The sequence below is a fragment of the Lepisma saccharinum genome, chromosome 7 (genome assembly GCF_977018435.1).
Source record: "Lepisma saccharinum chromosome 7, izLepSacc3.1, whole genome shotgun sequence".
In the NCBI taxonomy this organism is placed as follows: domain Eukaryota; kingdom Metazoa; phylum Arthropoda; class Insecta; order Zygentoma; family Lepismatidae; genus Lepisma; species Lepisma saccharinum.
The window spans coordinates 92,899,680-92,917,810 of record NC_139235.1 but is presented as its reverse complement, the minus strand read 5'-3'; the positions used below and the strand labels follow the sequence as shown (position 1 = coordinate 92,917,810).

The 18,131-nt window shown below is 38.8% G+C and overlaps 1 protein-coding gene across 1 annotated transcript in view; it reads right to left on the bottom strand.

Annotated features, from left to right (window-relative positions):
* The window catches only part of LOC145990024 (uncharacterized), a 65,833-nt gene that overhangs the window by 33,271 nt on the left and 14,431 nt on the right, over positions 1-18,131 (bottom strand). Inside the window, exons 4-8 of the mRNA XM_083125649.1 lie at positions 14,130-14,256; positions 9,357-9,482; positions 7,351-7,482; positions 3,413-3,547; positions 1,034-1,098 (exon numbers count right to left, since the gene is read on the bottom strand). Of these exons, the coding sequence (XP_082981775.1) occupies positions 1,034-1,098; positions 3,413-3,547; positions 7,351-7,482; positions 9,357-9,482; positions 14,130-14,256 (585 nt within the window). The remainder of the gene's footprint in view (positions 1-1,033; positions 1,099-3,412; positions 3,548-7,350; positions 7,483-9,356; positions 9,483-14,129; positions 14,257-18,131) is intronic.

Here is an 18,131-nt window from a genome sequence, read left to right as displayed (position 1 = left end):
GTAAGAAAGTTAATAAACAGAATTTGAGCTTTTTATCTGATAATCAATTTTGGAGAGATCACAGACGAATGGTTAGTGTTGGTAAGTTAATGGTGTTGTGTGGTGTGACGAATGCAATTGGCTAGTCCATTTTTCATCGACAGAACTATAAATGCTGAGAGCTACTTGGATTTGTTAAATGAACAGGTTTTTTTCAACCTTGCTTACGGAAGAAGGTACTTTTTTGCAGATTTTTTTTTCCAAAGGGACTTTTATGGATATAATACATAAGGACTTGTTTTGAAAAGTAAATGTTTCAATACACAGTATCTTTTTCAGAGGAAAACCCATTACCTGGTTATGTACATTAATTAATGAGGGGAATGAACCATTCATGTTAAGGACCCATTGCAATTTTGTTATTGGTTCAACATGCTTGATTGCCATTTATGTAACATCGTGATGTTTGTCTCATATTTTATGTCTCATTTTAAATACACAGTACAGTAGCAAAATTTAATAACAAGTTAGACTAAAGTAATTCATGTACTTTCAGATTTCCAGTACCCCTCTGTGGAAAGAATGGCCGCAGAAGGGAGAGTCCATATACAATGAAATACTATCACATTTTTCATGTGAAAAAATTGCAAAATAACACAACTTTGGCCCAATACATGATTTTTGTCAATTTTTTGGAATTTCATCACATGAAAGGCAAAAATTAAAGAATTCTGCCACATTTTCTGCATTAAGCAGGGTCTTTTTTAAGGGCACAGTCAAAAGCTTTAGATGTCAGACATATGAATCCTATTATTAAAATTATGCACTTAATAGAGAGCTTATACGCATATTGTATTTCTGGTGCATTTTCCACCCAAATCTACTACAATAAAAATTAGAATTCTGAAAGAAATAACGCCCATTTGGGGGGAAACAATGCAGAGAATTTCTTACACAATACATTCATGTTATTTATCTACTGTTAAACAACATCCACACTACAAGTTTAAGCAAAGAAGTTAGCACACCGTGCATTCTATATTACATTACATACCTAATCCATCCATGCTATCTGAGGTGTGAGTAGGTATTATTGGACTCTTTGGGGGTACCACATTGCTGTAAAGACCAATGATTTAGAAAGTAAAGCATCAAAATAAGCAAACTATCCCACACGTTATAGTCATTAAAAACCCTTCCACCAAGCAAATGTTGCATCCTAATCCATGATCCACAAACCAATTTAGATGAGGTGAAACAATTCTATGTACTTGTGTTCTTCTACATTATTATAATCAATTATCATACATGTTTCTATACAATGACTATCAACATTTTCCATCACTATTGACTGTAGCATTACCAACCAGTACATACCGAAATTATGTAACTCCTCATCCCAATCTTTTAAGGTTATCTTGTTGATTGTTATCTACATAAAAGTGCATGATTTTTTCACAAATGCAAATTTAGATTTCATTTTTGCATTAAAATTATTGCTCTATATTGCTACAATAATACTTATATCCTTCCCTCCTTTTGACTGAAAATTCTGGATGAACCCATGATTTATTTGATTTTCATCCACATACTGTTGGCATTGGTTTCCCAGTAGGGCTGAGCCGATACTCGGTATGGGCCGATACTGGCAGTATCGGTTGAAGTTTTCCCAGCGATACGATCCGATACCAAAAATTTTGAGTAGCTAGAATAGCAGCCAAAAGCAACAACTCATTTCAACATTTGGTCTTTTCAAAAGTTCGTTCACCCTTCCTTGTGACAGGTTGGGAGCCCAGCACAAGAAGTTCCACAAATATTCCTAGAAACGCTAGATAAACCTCCACCGCCCCCCCCCCCCTCTAACTTAGAAAGGCGATGACAAGATCAAAGGCAGGGGCAAAAGTGAAAGCTGAACCCAAACGTGACTGTGAAGGCAGGTAACTGCCTGGTTAACGCTATGGAAATAAAATAAACCATTCATTGCCAATCCTTGCTTGAAAGTTCCTGGGGTAAGGTAGGTGGACGTTGTTAAACAACATGCCTTCCTAATGCCAGGTCAGGTGGTTCCGGAGTGCTTGGAAAAGAGGGATGAAGTCGATGTGAAGTTACCTTTGTTTTATCTACGTTCAAGCGGGAAGTGGATTCAGCAATTTCTTGTATTCTTCCCTTCTAAGTCTTTTGTGTGATTGCTAACATCGGCCAATTGAGGGTTATTTATTTCTGCCGAAATTAGATTGGGACCATTCGGCTTTGAATGACAGTACTAAAGAAGAATTATGTATGCTACTACTTGTAATAATATAGATAAAATATTAATCAGGAACTTTACTTTTCATAAACTGGACCTAACATTTGTTGTTATTCAATAAATATTCAATTTTTACTTATTTCACATTAATTTCCAAATTCTTCCTTCACCAATGTCATACCATATCCTTTTTCCTGGCTTTTGAAGAGATTTGACATGGCTGTGGAGTATTTCAGATAGCCTAAAAAAAGAACCTGAGGAGGGGAACAGTGGTTTCCCGAAACGTCGTTTGGAGAAAATAGATACTCACCTAAACGTAAGTACAAGAACTTTTATATTTTAAAATATTTTTGAGAATACATTTTAATCTGAAAAAGTAAGTAATTCACACAACCATAAGTTATGAAATAATTTCCTTGCCAGGACGGTTGTTTTTATACAAATTTTAGCACTCGAAGTACACGTAAGCTAGATGATGAATATTTGCTGTTGAATCTCTGATTTTATAGCGTATTTTTTCTATTCATGTAATAACAACAACATTTATTAATTAATTTATATATTAAGATGAATAGACATATATATATTATATTAACGTATTAATTATAAACAAATGTATTATTATTTCTGCGACACTTGGTTCGGACCACCGCACAAATTATATTACATTGTGCCTTGTGATGTGACGAGTTAATGTGACTTACCAACTTGTTATTTTATACTGGGATTATACAAGTATCGGTATCAGTAGGAATTGGTCAGGGTATCGGCAAATGGTGGTATCAGCTCAGCAATAGTCATTATACCAGATTATCAATAAAGAATTACCATTAAATCATTAATTTGAATATGTTAGTGTGCATATTGCAGTTACTAAGGCCTTGTGGTTATACATTCTACATCTATATATACACTATTAATGCATGCGATGACTCAAAGTTAGAACAGCAGCTGGTAATCAATGCTCATTTAACACTAAAATTGAAATATCATATTTAGCTGAATATAAAGTTATAATTACTAAAGACAAAGCTGATGAATGCGAATGACATTGTCTTGCAATTCACAATCTTAATAATAGTACTTTACACCAGGTTACACAATGATTGTATGTTTGAATAACAATGAAAAGGAACCGTAAGAGTCACATTAGTATGAAATGTAATTGACACAAGTAAATCTTACCGAACTTTTGAAATGTGCTTAATGATGGAATTGGGTGAACGTAACAGCATTGATGTACCCCGAAACTTCAGCTGGCCAACTGCTGCTAAAAAGTCACCAATTGAAATCTGAGAACCAGGCTCAACTCCAAACAATCTGTAAAAGAACAAAAGAATATTCATGAATTAATATTACAGGATCTCTGTACAGTAAAGGATAAAGGCTTAAGTGAACTTTTTGAGTTTGTTTACATTATAAACACCAAAATTATTTGTGGAGTAATAAAAGTTATGCAATAAATACACTTATTGTTGCCAGCACCCAATTGCAAGTATGGAAGGCCTTGGTGTGGGGTTATATCCCCTTCATTAGCACTGTTTTCCTAAAAACGAACACACACATACTGTACATATACAGAGAGATCATATGTAAAAAGATGAGGGTTAGTACATCAATGACTAACAAACACAATCAAATACTGATACTAGACAATTTCCTGATAGCATACCCACAGTTATTAACAATATATATGTACTAGAGTACTGCATCGGACCACTTTCGCTCGAAAATACTTGATTGAATCTTCCATGCTCGAGCGTGCTACACTCGATCGTACCGCACTTGTAGCAGAATGATTGGCAACATCCCGTAATTCAGAACCTAAAACCTGTACATGGAAGGAAACCATTCTATGCAATAACAATTCTAAATCATAATTCCGTATATCATTATGTAAGGCTCAAATATAGCACATATGAAAGTATGCAATATCTACAGACAAACGTAAAATGGATACACATGGTGAGAGCCCTGCCTAAGCAATTACAAATATCGTATCACAGTGCAACAAGTAGTGTTCATCATTGTTCACTTACCGAAAAGGATAATCATATTCTGCGAAATAATAAAATGCAGTTATAACATTCAATCGAACATCATTTCAATGTGACAATAATCATAGAAACATAGAATGTCATCCTAAGCAGTTTCAGCGCATAATCATCTATTTCATTTTCACGTATCTCGGTAAGATACAAAAAAATTGCATTTTAACATGGAGAGGATGGTAACGTTCACTTATTTTTCAATTTCACTTCGTCTTTTACTTCACGATCCATATTTGAGGGCCCACTACCATAGACAAATTACGGAAATTAGTCTACTAATAGGGTTCGAGAGTTCGAATGTATTTCAGTCGTTTTTTGCTCGAGCGGAAGAACTATCAATTCTGTGTGCTATCTAGCGTTGCCCATGTGAACTATTGCTGCTTGTGTGAAATATTTGCTGCTCGTGTGAACTATTTGCCGCTTGAGCAAAAGATGCTCATTGCAGCACTCTAATATGTACACACATGAAAAAAGAAAGGAAAGAAGCCAGAGGGGTGAATAAATAAAAATGGAAAGAAACAGTAAATTTACCACACAAAATTAAAACATGTATATTTTATGGCTGTATATTCACTGGAGAAATGAAGATGGCATCCTACTGCAGTGTAGCCAGATGATAGACAAATATAGATACAGGCACCCTTCTCATATTATATGAGAGCAAGTCATTAAATAACAGGAATTTTATTTTAAACTTCATGGAGATTTATGCGCAAACAGCGGCAGAGCCAGGATTAATCATCTAGGGGTGCTGAGGAGGTGCAGAGTGAAATTTAGAGGGTGTGGCGTTAAAAATAAAGAAAGCATGAAATATGCATGAATGTTTCAGTCCCTAAATCAAATATCAATCAACTTTTAGTAGGCATCTATGATAATATGCTAATGAAACTGAAGAACTGAGAAACGAACAACCATTTGAGGTACAAAATTCTGTTATTAATCAAATGTTAAATACGTTGTATAGATGAGTGTCATTTGCATTTGTTTGATATTTTGTGTTGCCAATGGACTGTCATGTGCTGAATCGTTGAAAATGCTACAAAAGGCCTTTGGTGATTCGTGTCTGTCGAAAACACAAGCGTATGCATGGTACAAGAAAGAAGGCAGAGAAGTTGTTGCAGATTTGCCCCGTTCTGGTCGACCTTCCACATCGACGACTGACGAAAACGTCGGAAATATCAGGATAATGGTGCTTCAAAACCGGCGTTGTTCCGAAGTAACTGAATTTCCTGCAAAAAAGCATATCGCAGAGATGTTGCTGAAGACATGATTTCGCGAGCCTCTAGTGACTCAACCTTCATGAAAGGCATCATAACTGGTGATGAGACATGGGTGTATGAGTATGACATGCAAACAGGTCAACAATCTTCGGAATGGCGCTTCGAAAATGGACCAAAACCCAAAAAACCATGCCAAAGTCACTCAAAAATTAAGGTCATGCTCATTGTTTTCTTTCATTATCGTGGTGGTGTGCGCTCAGAACTCCTTCCAGTGGGACAAGCTGTGAATAAAGAGTTTTACGTGACCGTTATGAGGCATCTGAGTGAGAATGTTCGCCGGAAAAGACCAGAGTTATGGAAAAACAATTCTTCGATTTTGCACCACGGTAATGCGTTGTCGCACACGTCTACTCTTGTTCACAAGTTTTTGGCCAAAAACTCATGTCCTCGTCCAAGCCCCATATTCTCCAGATATGTTTCAGTGTGATTTTTTTGTCTTTCCGTGACTCAAGTTACCACTTCGGGGAAGGAGTCTTGAATCAATTGAATCCATTAAAGGAAATTCGCAGAAGGAACTCAAGGCGATGCAGTCTTTTACGTTTGAAAAGGGTCTTGAAGACTGGGTTAAGCCTTGGCATATGTGTGTTGAATCTGATGGCCCCTATTTTGAAGGCGACAAAATAAATGTTGATGATTAATTATGTATTTTGTGTTTTATTCACAAATTCCAGGTACTTTTGTACGTATAGTAGAACGAATTAACAAGGAAATTACTGTCACGATAAAACTTGCTGTAAATAATTTCCCGAGGACAACCTGATGGTACTTGAAAGAAACTGTAATTTTTGTTCCAATGCAACTTGAAGAAAAGAGGAAGAGCAAGTAGGCAGACAACAAGTACGTAGACAACAAAACTGTGCATCAACAGTACAAAGGAAAACATACAACTGACACTGAGCTACATACATTTATCGTAAAACGCAGACTGCTTGAAACACAAGAAGAAACAATTCTTAACAACAATTTTGAAGAAATAAAGACAAGGACCGCTGACATTAACAGACTGCTAACAGTACAGCTAAATAAATGCGGAGTCTCTTTTAGAGTAGGATCAATGCTTACCTGTTGTAAATAATAGCAGCAGTCTCACTTTAGTACCTAACATTTGGCCCTCAGCATGACAACGTTATGACATAATATGACACTGTAAGAGGTAATATTTTCGGTAGAATATAGATTTTGGGTAGGGGGTGCAGATGGGGGTGCAGAAGAAAATTAAGGGGTGTGCCCCCCTGGTGCTGCACCTGTGCACAAAGAAAATGTGTATTTCGGTACTCAAAATGGTTCCTTAGCAACACGCAATAAAGGTGTTGTGACGATCGAGCAGTATGCTCCTGCACAATAGCTCATACAACATGGCCGTTCCACTGTTGACTTGCACCGTAGAAGAGCAAAGTGTTATTCTTTTTTTGTGGTCAGAGGGAGTGAAACCTTCTGAAATTACAGCACAATGAAGGTTCAGTACGGAGACAATTGTTTAAGTCAGGGGAGAATGTATGTATGGGTGGAAAGATCCATTTTAAAAAATGGAAGACGAAATGTCAGTGATGAACACTGGAGTGGGAGGCCAGTTACCGTGGCAACTGAGGCAGTGAAACAGCAGATGGACCAGAAAGTTAGAAACAACGTGATGCCTGAATTGGGAAGCCTGGAGTGAATAGTTGGTTTCATTGTCATGACTGTGCTACAACTAAGTTTTATTCTTCATACATGAAAATAATACGAAAAATGTGCGAAACACTGAGTGAATGTTCAGTTAAAAACTGGTGAGGAAAAATAATTCAAACCTTACTTAGCAGATGCATCAGCTTCCTTCGCCGTGCTTGTTTGGTCGTCAGGCAACCCTCTCAACTTCCGAATGTGAGCAATCATCGTCTTGTATTCAGAGTATTCCAATTTACTGTCCTGATTCCGGTCATAAAACCTAAAAGAGAGAAAGAAGCGAATGTTTATTGGTTGATTGATTTAAGGCTCTGTACAGACAATCTAACCATTAGGTAAAAACAATCTAAACAGGGCAATATTCTGTTTGCTCTTACAGAGTTAGCCAACCTCAAACTCTAGAAAGTGTGTGTGTAATAAAGACAAGATAGAAATTGGTGGGAAAGAGTGCACTATAGCTGGTTTTTCAGCGTTCCAATATTAGCCTTTTTTTGTAAGCTTCTGTAAGTTCTAGTGTTGGTTTCCCTGAACAGTACATGTTGTTACAACAATGAGCTAAAAGTAAAAAAAAAAAAGTAAAGTGCTCCCCTGTGCTTTGCACCATACCTAGAAGGCATATGGGGGAGGGGTGGAGTTAGGACACCACACTTTCTTGTTCATGGCCAAATGTGGGGGTGATGTGATCAGCACCACGCCCCTGACTGCCTTTATCCCCCAGTTTCCTCCAGGTACCCACTTAATATGATGCTGGGTGGGTGCCGGAGCCACTTGAACAGGTTGGGGATCGGAGGTAGTCAGTTACCCTAACAACTGAGTAGACCTAGGCTCTCAAGGGCTGTTGCACCGCCGGTTACTATTTATCAGTTCACCTGTTCCAAAAATTACAGAAGAAAATCGAGATTGTTTTTTTTATCTGCTGTCACTACTAGTCTTCACTTTTGTAATAGACACCACTATACATCACTGCACTTCACAACCTTAATTTGTACAAATCACTCTTTTCATTAACTGTTGAATCAGATGACATGAAAATAAAGGAGCAGTTGATCTGCATTGCCAATTTCCAATAAGAATGTTTATTTTAAAAAATTGCCACACAGAGTTGAAAATGATATTTTTTTCTTTGCAATCACATCAGAAAGTTACTACTGTAGATATTTTAATGTTCATCTTCTTGAGGCCATAAAGTCCATTTGCCAGTACAAGGGCCTTTGATTGGCACATTTCACAATGTACACATGAATCGTCACTTCTACTGCAAAATAATGCAGCTTAATTTCTAGATTTGAAAATTTAACATTTGTCCATCCGATTGACATACATGTTAAGGCTCGGCTGAACCTTTGGCTGCCGGCAGGGCAGCTGTTTTCAAATTTTCCTTTTCCTTTTGAAAAACCGCTATGATATCCCAAAATCTGAAAAATTACATCAGGTTAGAATTCCTTGTAGAGCAATGACGTGAATTTTCATGTGGTTTGTTTTCACTGTTTTCGTGAGGAAATTGGGGAGCTACGAGTGAGTAGCGTAATCCGGTCATGGATATCTCCTATAACGGCTGAGGGTTCGACGTGCTAACCCCACGTCACCCCATTACCGGTTGAATATCTCCTCACCTCTAGATAGGACCGTGGGAGGGAGACTGACAGTCGGGAGATAGGCCAAGGCCCTTCGAGGGATGTTATGCCATGGTTATTTATTTTTATATAAAACTATTGAGAATATCTAGATAACACTGAAAACAAACCACATGAAAATTCACTTCATTGCTCTAGAACGAATTCTAACCTGATGTAATTCAGCTTTTGGAACACCATAGCGGTTTTTCAAAAGGAAAGGAAAATTTGAAAACATCTGCCCTGGCACCGGCCAAAGGTCCGGCCGAGCTTTAACGATCATCCTCCACCCCCTCCAAGTGTAGAGCATTGCTATTACTTACTTGATACATTGAACTTGCAACTTCAACAACACACATCATGGAAAAACATAACGAGTTGCATACCTATATAGGATAAGTAGCATTTACCTCTGAGCCATGAGCCATGTGCATCACTTTCTATCACAGTTTCAGAATAAAAAGAAGTACATAGAGTAAATATGCTATTTTATAAAGCAAATTCAGTCGAATTCTTTCTTTACCTAAAGATGTATCTACAACGCAACTCTGCAGGGGAGCCTCCATGCTGTGTTGAGGGATCTAAGGCAGCCATCGCATACAAGAAGTCACGATATGACAATCCTCCTCTACTGTACACATCCACCGCTCTGAAAGGAGAGAATTTTGATTTAAACCAACCTATTAACTGTAATTTTGTGTGCGTGAAAACAACAGCTGTTGTGACAGGACTGTAATATAGAGCACACGCACTGATTTATATATTCATACCTTTTAAAGCCACAGAACTACTTCCCACATTTTTAAAATTCAGACAACAATTCATGAGCTACCAGTATCTGCAGGATTCACAGTTAAATGTGGTTCAATTTCAGTGTAAAAAAATATTTGTTTTCTCATACAGATGTATAATCATTATTGATGATTTTCTTTTAAAGGGATCCTGGATTAGGCAAGGGAGTAATCATCAAAGGTAGGGCTTAGAAATCTTCAATCCCCTCTTCAAAGAAAAACAAAATCTATAAAAAATGCATGATGAAAATTAGATGCCATTCATGTAAATTTTGGGGGAAAGATATTGAATTTCAAATTCTAGAACAAATACTTTATATTTTATGTATATTTATGTTCCGCACCGTGGCGTGTAGTCTAAGGCAACAAGCTTTGGGCTCGGGCTACGGGACACTCACTGGTTTGAGTCTCCTGGGGGGAATCGTAACAACTTTTCTCCTGGGATTTCGGCTAGTGTATGGGACCCGTGGCCACCCAGCATCGTGAGGAAATTGGGGAGCTACGAATGAGTAGTGTGACCCTGTCATGGAAAACCTATGAAGATGATTGGGCATTCGTAGTCAGCCGTAACTTTTTGGATGATCTCACACCTCTGTTGAGGCATATGGGAGTGAGGTAGGCAGCTGGTTCTCATGGGCTATTATGCTATGGGTTATTATTATTATTATTATCAAGTAGAAGTTTCATTACTAGTTCTGTACTGAATGTAATGCAAAATTGGGAATAACTTCTTTTATTATCCGCATTCCTTCAGCAACGTTGAAAGGAAGTGCTTCCAAAAAGAAATCATCTATATATAGATGCAACCGCAAATTCGTTTCATCATTATGTATCGTTCCCTTAGGAACCGGGGATCTTAACATGGGACCTTCAGACGTCCCTTGAGTTGCGATAGTACTTTTCATCATTCATTCTCGCTTGGCGGTTAATCCTCATGCGAGAGGTTGTACCTGTTGTACCTGAATAGCATAGAATGGCAAATGAACACACAATACACACTAATTTGGACTTTAGGTCTCACTAAGATTGTCTCGGCATGATGTTAGGAAAATACCTGTTTCAACTAGAAGCTGATGTTCTCCGTAGACTTGCTGAACGGTAGAAGAAAGTAGTTTTGTTCTTACCGATGTCGAAGTACAGGTAAAGTGTAACAACACCACTACCTTGGTGTCAGACCTGCATCAGGCCTTCAGACCGACATTCGAAGAAAGACCACTCTCTCTCAAGTAGTGTCTATTATGCTCTGCTCACTGATCTGATCTCAACTGCTCCCCCTCTATCAGAACACATACTTTATCCTCCAAGGATTGCCGTTGTAAATACCAGGTCGATGCACATCTTTGCTTCCTCGAAGTTGTTTGTTACCTGGTGCCCTACTAAAATTTCTGTAACATCTTTACTCATCAATACTTGGAGTTCCTAGCGACTGCTTCCTGGCTGTGCTTCTCATAGACAAGAATCGAGAGCAATTACCTTGTCATAATAAAATATGAAATAGTATAGGATTGATATGATTGTATCATAAATAATAACTTTAAAAAGACTTTCTGCATAATGAAGCTAAGGAATGCAATCTATACAAGACTCTGCCACAAATTGTAAAATACACAAGAACACTCATTACAAAAAAAAACATATTTTTCAGGAACAGACAAAGCATTAACAATGGCTTGTTTGCCCATATAGAGTAATAAAAGCACGAAAAAGTGCTATCTATAAAAATGACTTTCCGTAATACAGTAACTCTTCTCCTTCATTGTAGGTAAATAATGGATTCCGTGCAGAAGCAACATGCCATCATTGAAGGAGGAGGGATGCAAGCTGTCCAACATCCACAGAAGGCTACAAAATGTTTACGGAGATGACACCATTGACGTGTAATGTGACCAAACGGATAAAGTAGTTTAATAACGAGGAAACCAGAATTGAATTCCAACTATGCAGTGAGAGACATCAATGGGAGAAGACAATGAAGATATTTTTTCCCCCCAATCTGGCCAGTGAATGAAATGTAAGCACATCTTTATATGACCCAGAAATGGATCTATGGAATAACATCACACCCCTTCTCCAAGAAGTTCAAGAGTCAGCGATCAGCACAGAAAGTCATGGTGCCAGTTTCTTGGGCATGATTGTCCTTGATTTAAGAAAACATAACTACAATATTTAAAATTTTCAGCAATTATGGACCAGCCAATGCACATGAAACACTTTCACAAGAGGTATAACTAAATTTGGAAAAATGTAAAAATCTTCATGAAGCTCTAATGTATCCCCAAAATGCAATAACACAAAACTGATTTTTATTCAAACATAAGACAAATTAGAGATCAAAATAAAAGACTGGGCTTTACTGATATCACTGTCCATTTCCCACACCTGTGAATTAAGTTTCCATACCACTATATAGGGATTTAAAAATTAATACAGTCAAAAAAGTTTTGCATCATGACAAAACATATATAAAGCACAAGGTTTATTGACAATGACAGTGGGAATTCAAAAGAAAAGATGAAGAACAAGACATGTTGAAGGAAAAGGGAACAAAAAACGTACAATTTTCTCAGAAATATGTATAAAACAAAAATGGCACAATTCATGATGGAGGCGAAAAAACAAAGAACTGTCACAAGAAAACTGTTCATCATAGCGGATCCACCAGAAACATTCTCTATCCCCTGGTGTGCCCTCCCCTGGCTGCAAGAAGGTCTTGAACATGCTGTGGCATACTCAGGATGAGACGATCAAGGTGATCTTGCGGTAAGCGATCCCATTCGTCCTGTGCCGCAAGAAGAACTTCAGAATATTGGTAGGAGCCACAGGACGGTTTGCAATGGCATTTTTTAGCATTGCCTATGCATGTTCGATGCAATTCATGTCGGGACTTTGCGCTGGCCAGAGCATGCGACGGATATTCGCTGCCGGCAGATAATCGTGCACCATCTGTGCATGGGCATTGTCATCCACAAAGACAAATTCGTCACCAATTTCCTGATGAAATTGTTCCACAGTCGTCTGAAGAATGTCCCTGACATAACGAACAGCTATTTGTGTCCCTCTAATTGGAATTAGGGGCGTTCAACATCCGAGCATGATCCCTGCCCACACCATGATTCCTCCTCCTTGGTATGGATGGACCCCCTGAACCCCACGAAGCCGATCCTGCAGTCCAGGGCCTCACTCGTAAATCTGGCCTTAGACAGAGCCTACATTCTTCGGTGAAGAGCACATGAGCCCAATGACTGGGTCCCCAATTTCGATGTGCACGGCCCCAATGCACACAGTCGCGCCGATGTCATGACAATAGGTACTGGTGCCGGAGAGGTCTTCTGGAAGGTAAACCACGTTCTCGGAGTCTGTTACAGACAGTTTGGTTTGACACACGCACACCAGAGGCTGCCTGGAGGGCATGAGTGATGTTCCCGTTCCTTGCCGGTATTCTGTCGCCGAGCTGAGAGTCGGTCTTGTGCTGGTGTTGTGACCCGTGGACGACCTGTCCGTTGACGATCTGCTACTGTTCTTGTGTCTGTATACCGCCTCCAGGTCCTACAGACATCGCCTTGCGCCACTGCAACAGCCCTAGCTACAGCCCGTTGTGACATGCCAGTCTGTAGTAGCGTGATGATCCTGGCCCGATCAAACTGCACTATCGTGCAACTAGGCTTGCCTTGCACACAGCTGCACTCGCTCGCCTTTGCTAACTGGACACAAGGGACACCTAACTAACCTTCGCCGACTACCGTGGTGCTACGCTCGAACACACGCATACGCTTGCCGACTCCGGTAGTAGTCTGTGGTGATCGGTATTGCACGTCGACCGCCTTACTTCGCACAATGAGCTCTGCTTCATCGTTTCTTGTCCACTTCGGCATGTTGCGGATGCTATTTTCATCACTTCTCAGGTGATGCAAAACTTTTTTGACTGTGTTTAGTATAAACTCATAAGGTTAGTCCGAAGTATTAACACATTTGTGAATGTACAAAATAACTGGCACTTGAAATATGCACTCAACTTAATTTTCCCATAAGATATATGGGAGGTTCAAACAGTGTTTTACGCTCACATCTCCAACATCCACCCCTCCAAAAAAAATCCTTAAAACCTTTTCTTCTGGAGAGTGGGGGGAAGCTAAATTTATGGTCACTTTCACGTTACATATGCCTTAATACTCCCTAAATACAATCATATATTCCCCCCGCCCCAATGGAAATTTCTGGGTACAGCTGCTCACAAAATCTGTTTGATTGTTTCATTTGGTTTATTTTACTTCGCTTTTCTGTTACATTCTGGCTAATAGCAAACATGGAGATGAGTGATGATATGAAATTGATGAAGGAACACTCTCAAAGAACACCCAAGTCCAGGCTGGGATTCAAACCCAGGACCCCTGACATCGTAGTGCAATATGATAACCACTGTGCACGGAGGTCGACATTTTCAACTTTGTATGTAACACAATGTATGTTAACAGAAAGTATCTAATATATTTAAAACAGAAACCTACCTGAACAAGTCATTCATTAGGGTCGAATTCCAACCTATGCTTATCATAAACCTGTCAAACGTATTTCTATTCATCATAAGAGCTGGGAAACATAGGAGGAGGAACTCTCTGTACAGCATCTGCTGCTCTGAAAAATACAAAAAAACATTCCTTAGTGCAATTATATTAACAGTAGATGCAATGACGATGATATAACTTATCGAAAAGTAATGCGAAAATTATGCTGAAGCAGGTATCAAAGATGGGTCTTTTAACAACTTGCATTACACATTAATTTCCAGAATCTAATCCCAAATTTTAATTTTGTTCAAAATCCTTATATTGGTTACATAAGTTATTCTCTTTTACTTATAATATACATTTAATGGAAAATAATTGTTATGAAGACTGAAAAAATACGTATAAAGCATTCTTATTTGATTGCCCCGAGTTAACTTTGAAGGAATGGGCAAGGATTATGTGAAACTACATTAATAAAGGTTACAATTTCCATCTGCATAAGAAAACATAATTCTTTTTCAACAGTATAATGCACTCTGAGTTGGATATGTAATTTACTCATTAAGTACTTCATTTATTAGTAAATTACTTGGGGTAGAAAACCATCTTTTATATCTGCATAAAAACTGTTTCCCTTAATTTATGAAAAAAGTTACTGAAAATATTTGAATGAATTCATCAAGAAGTTGTGAAGTACAAAGTCCTTCTTACTTATTCTAGCCAAGTAATAAGCAGTTACTCTGACAGATAGCTTTCATTTTCTTTGAAGCACAGAATTTTCCCAGAATTTTCGAACCGAAGTGCATCTCCCTCCACCTCCTCACCCAAGCTCAACAGTGTGTCTACCTACCATAGTTTATTGCCAGATAAAGGTTGTCCCAAAAAGTGCGCAACTTTTGAATCTGGCACCATTTTTTAAATGTTTTGTTGGCAGCCCTGTTCTTATCATTTCTAGTATCTACTATCACTCCGATTTGATTAGCAGTTGTTGTTTTCTTTAATGTTGCAGGTGTTGCCATGGAGCGGTTCACAAATGAACAGCGCGTTCTGATCGTGAAAACTTATCAAAATCTTGAAAGTGGGGCCGATACAGTAAGATGGCTTCGCGCGGTTTTCAAAAGAAATGAAGCACCCAAAAAGTCTACAGTTCTGCGGCTGATAAAGAAGTTCGAAACAACTGGTTCTGTTGCTACTGTGAAATCACCTGGGCGAAATCGCATTCAACGCAATGCTCAACAAATCGCAGTAGTGCAACAAAGTGTAACAGTAAGTCCAAGGAAATCAATTCGCCGACGGTCACAGCAGTTGAACATTCCATGCAGTTCATTGCAAAGAATTTTGTATAAAGACCTTCACATGCATGCATACAAAATCCAACTGGTTTAGGAACTCAAGCCGGCGGATCATCAAAAAAGAAGACGATTTTGCGAATGGATTGAAGAGAGACTGGCAGTGGATGAAAATTTCGCAAAAAACATCATTTTCAACGACGAAGCCCACTTCCACCTCAGTGGATTTGTTAATAAACAAAACTGCAGGATTTGGGGGACTGAAAATCCACGAGTGACCCACGAACATCAAATGCACCCGCAAAGGACGACCGTATGGTGTGGTTTTTGGGCCGGTGGATAATAGGCCCGTTTTTCTTTGAGGACGACGAAGGTGTTGCGGTTACAGCCAATGGAGAACGTTATCGTCACATGCGAACCAGCAGGTTATGGCCTCTCCTTCAAGATATTGACATTCAAAACCTATGGTTCCAACAGGATGGTGCAACATGCCACACCTCGTGTGAAACACTCGACATTATCACAGAAAAATTCCCGGGACGAGTGATCTCACTGCGAGGTGACCAGGAGTGGCCTGCCAAGTCCTGCGACCTTACCCCCTGTGACTTTTTTTTTGTGGGGTTATGTCAAGTCTCAAGTGTACGCTAACAAACCGCGTACCATTCAACAACTGAAGGCGGAAATCATACCCGTCATTGCCGACGTTACGCCAGACATCTGTGAGCGGGTTATTGCCAATTTCATCGAGCGTGTAAACACATGCCGACTCAGTGGAGGTGGTCATATGCCAGACATTGTTTTCCACTATTGAATCGGAGATGTTATTGAATGTAAATATATAAGAATATATGCATTTTCATTGATATGTAACTGTTTTATTACTTTTTTAAAAGTTGCGCACTTTATGGGACACCCTTTACAATAGAGAGAGACCAGCTTTGGCAACAAGTGAAATTTTACGGGCAAAAAGGGAACTGTTTGGCATATGACGGGAATTTTCCTCTGGGCCAGAAACATCTCTCTTCCGATGAACATTTGAAGATGAGAGAAGAAGGCGTTGACCACTTCAAACCATATGGAAGGTACGTTACAATGATGGTGAGAAATGTTTGTCTTGTCCATGGAGAGAGAAGATGCTGACTGACTAGGGTTGTTTTATGACTGCAACTAAAAGCAAGAAAAGACAACAATATCCAGGACCCTTACCTAGTTGGAGTCGAAATTGCATCAGGTCGGCTTACAAGAGAATTCGTCCACAGTTCAGGAGTGCATGGAATTTTAAGCAAGGTTGTGTGAGCAATGTAGTGAGAGGACGATATACATATATATATTTGTGAATGATATGATGCTCTGTGTTGTGTGTAGTGATCTAAAATGGGTCATATAATTAATGAACTATTGACCGCAACAGCATTTACTTGGCTTCCATATGAGGGTAAGCTTCAAATTTTGAAGACAGGTCATGACTTCCATAACTTAAAATTGAGCATAAATAAACATGAGATATTTGAAATTCTTCCCTTGTTTTTGTTCTTCTTTTCGTAGCTATCTGTGAGATATCTGGGCTGTTTTTAATAACATAGCCACTTCACTTCAATAAAAAAAAAAAAATGTTTCATATGTGAAGTTTGCTGTTTCCGCATTACGAATTTGTATATTTTCCGATTAACTTTGAAGGGTGTAGCATATTTTCTGAACTTAAAAATTCGCGTAAAAATATGTTACAAATTCTTGCTCCGCATCAGCGTGGAAGCGCGCTCCAGACGCTTTGCGAAGTATTGAGGTAGTTACACTTTCCTCCACTAGAGGGAAACACTAGCTTTCTCTATGCTGTTCTCCCCGGCTTACGTGTCATTCTCTTTGTTGTGAATTCACTGGCAATACAGCATTTTTTTTTTCTCTTCGCTTCCGGCTTAAGGTATGCAGCGAATCGACATGCAGTGAAATAGGTGTCTGGTGCGACATGTACTTCACCACGTTGCAATATATTTGTGAGGAAGTTTTTTTTCTTTTTGGTTGCTTTCATACCAACCTGGCGACTTATATATTCAGGAAAGTTTTGGGGTGTTGGTGAAACGAGAATACACGCGAATTAACACGTAGAAATTGCCAGTGTAAAAGTTTACTGAATACTAGAACACGTATTAATTCCTGCACGTTTTGTGGAAGTTAAGATACACTAATAAACCTGCGAAGTTCGTGTTTTTGCCGACACTAAAGTAATTTGTGAGAATAGAGCATGCTAAAAATGGGAAGGAAGTTTGATGCATCAAATACGTGCCTTTTTTGACTGAATGAGAATCGACGTGTGCACATGGTTGCTCATTGTGCATGTTCCTGAACTTGTTACGTCGTGATTATGTCCTGGGTGAAGAATGATATTCCTACATGTCCATGTGCCGGAATTGTAGAGGTTGAATTGCAGTGATTGAACAATTCAGAATGTACTACCAGGATTGTGGGCACACAAGTTTGGCGATGAAATTGTGATGTGGTGTTCTGAAATTGCCACGAGGTTCCATTGTTCTAATTTGAAAGTCAGAAATTGACCTTAAGGTATGTACTGCTAATTTAGTGTGGAAATCTAAATTCGATTAGCTTGCAACTGAACCATTATTGAAGTGTGTAGAAATTTACGTCGGTCAAAGTTACCTTTTGTAAACAATGCCCCAGGCATGTTTGCTAATCGATGGTAGATCGCTTGTGTTTGGTG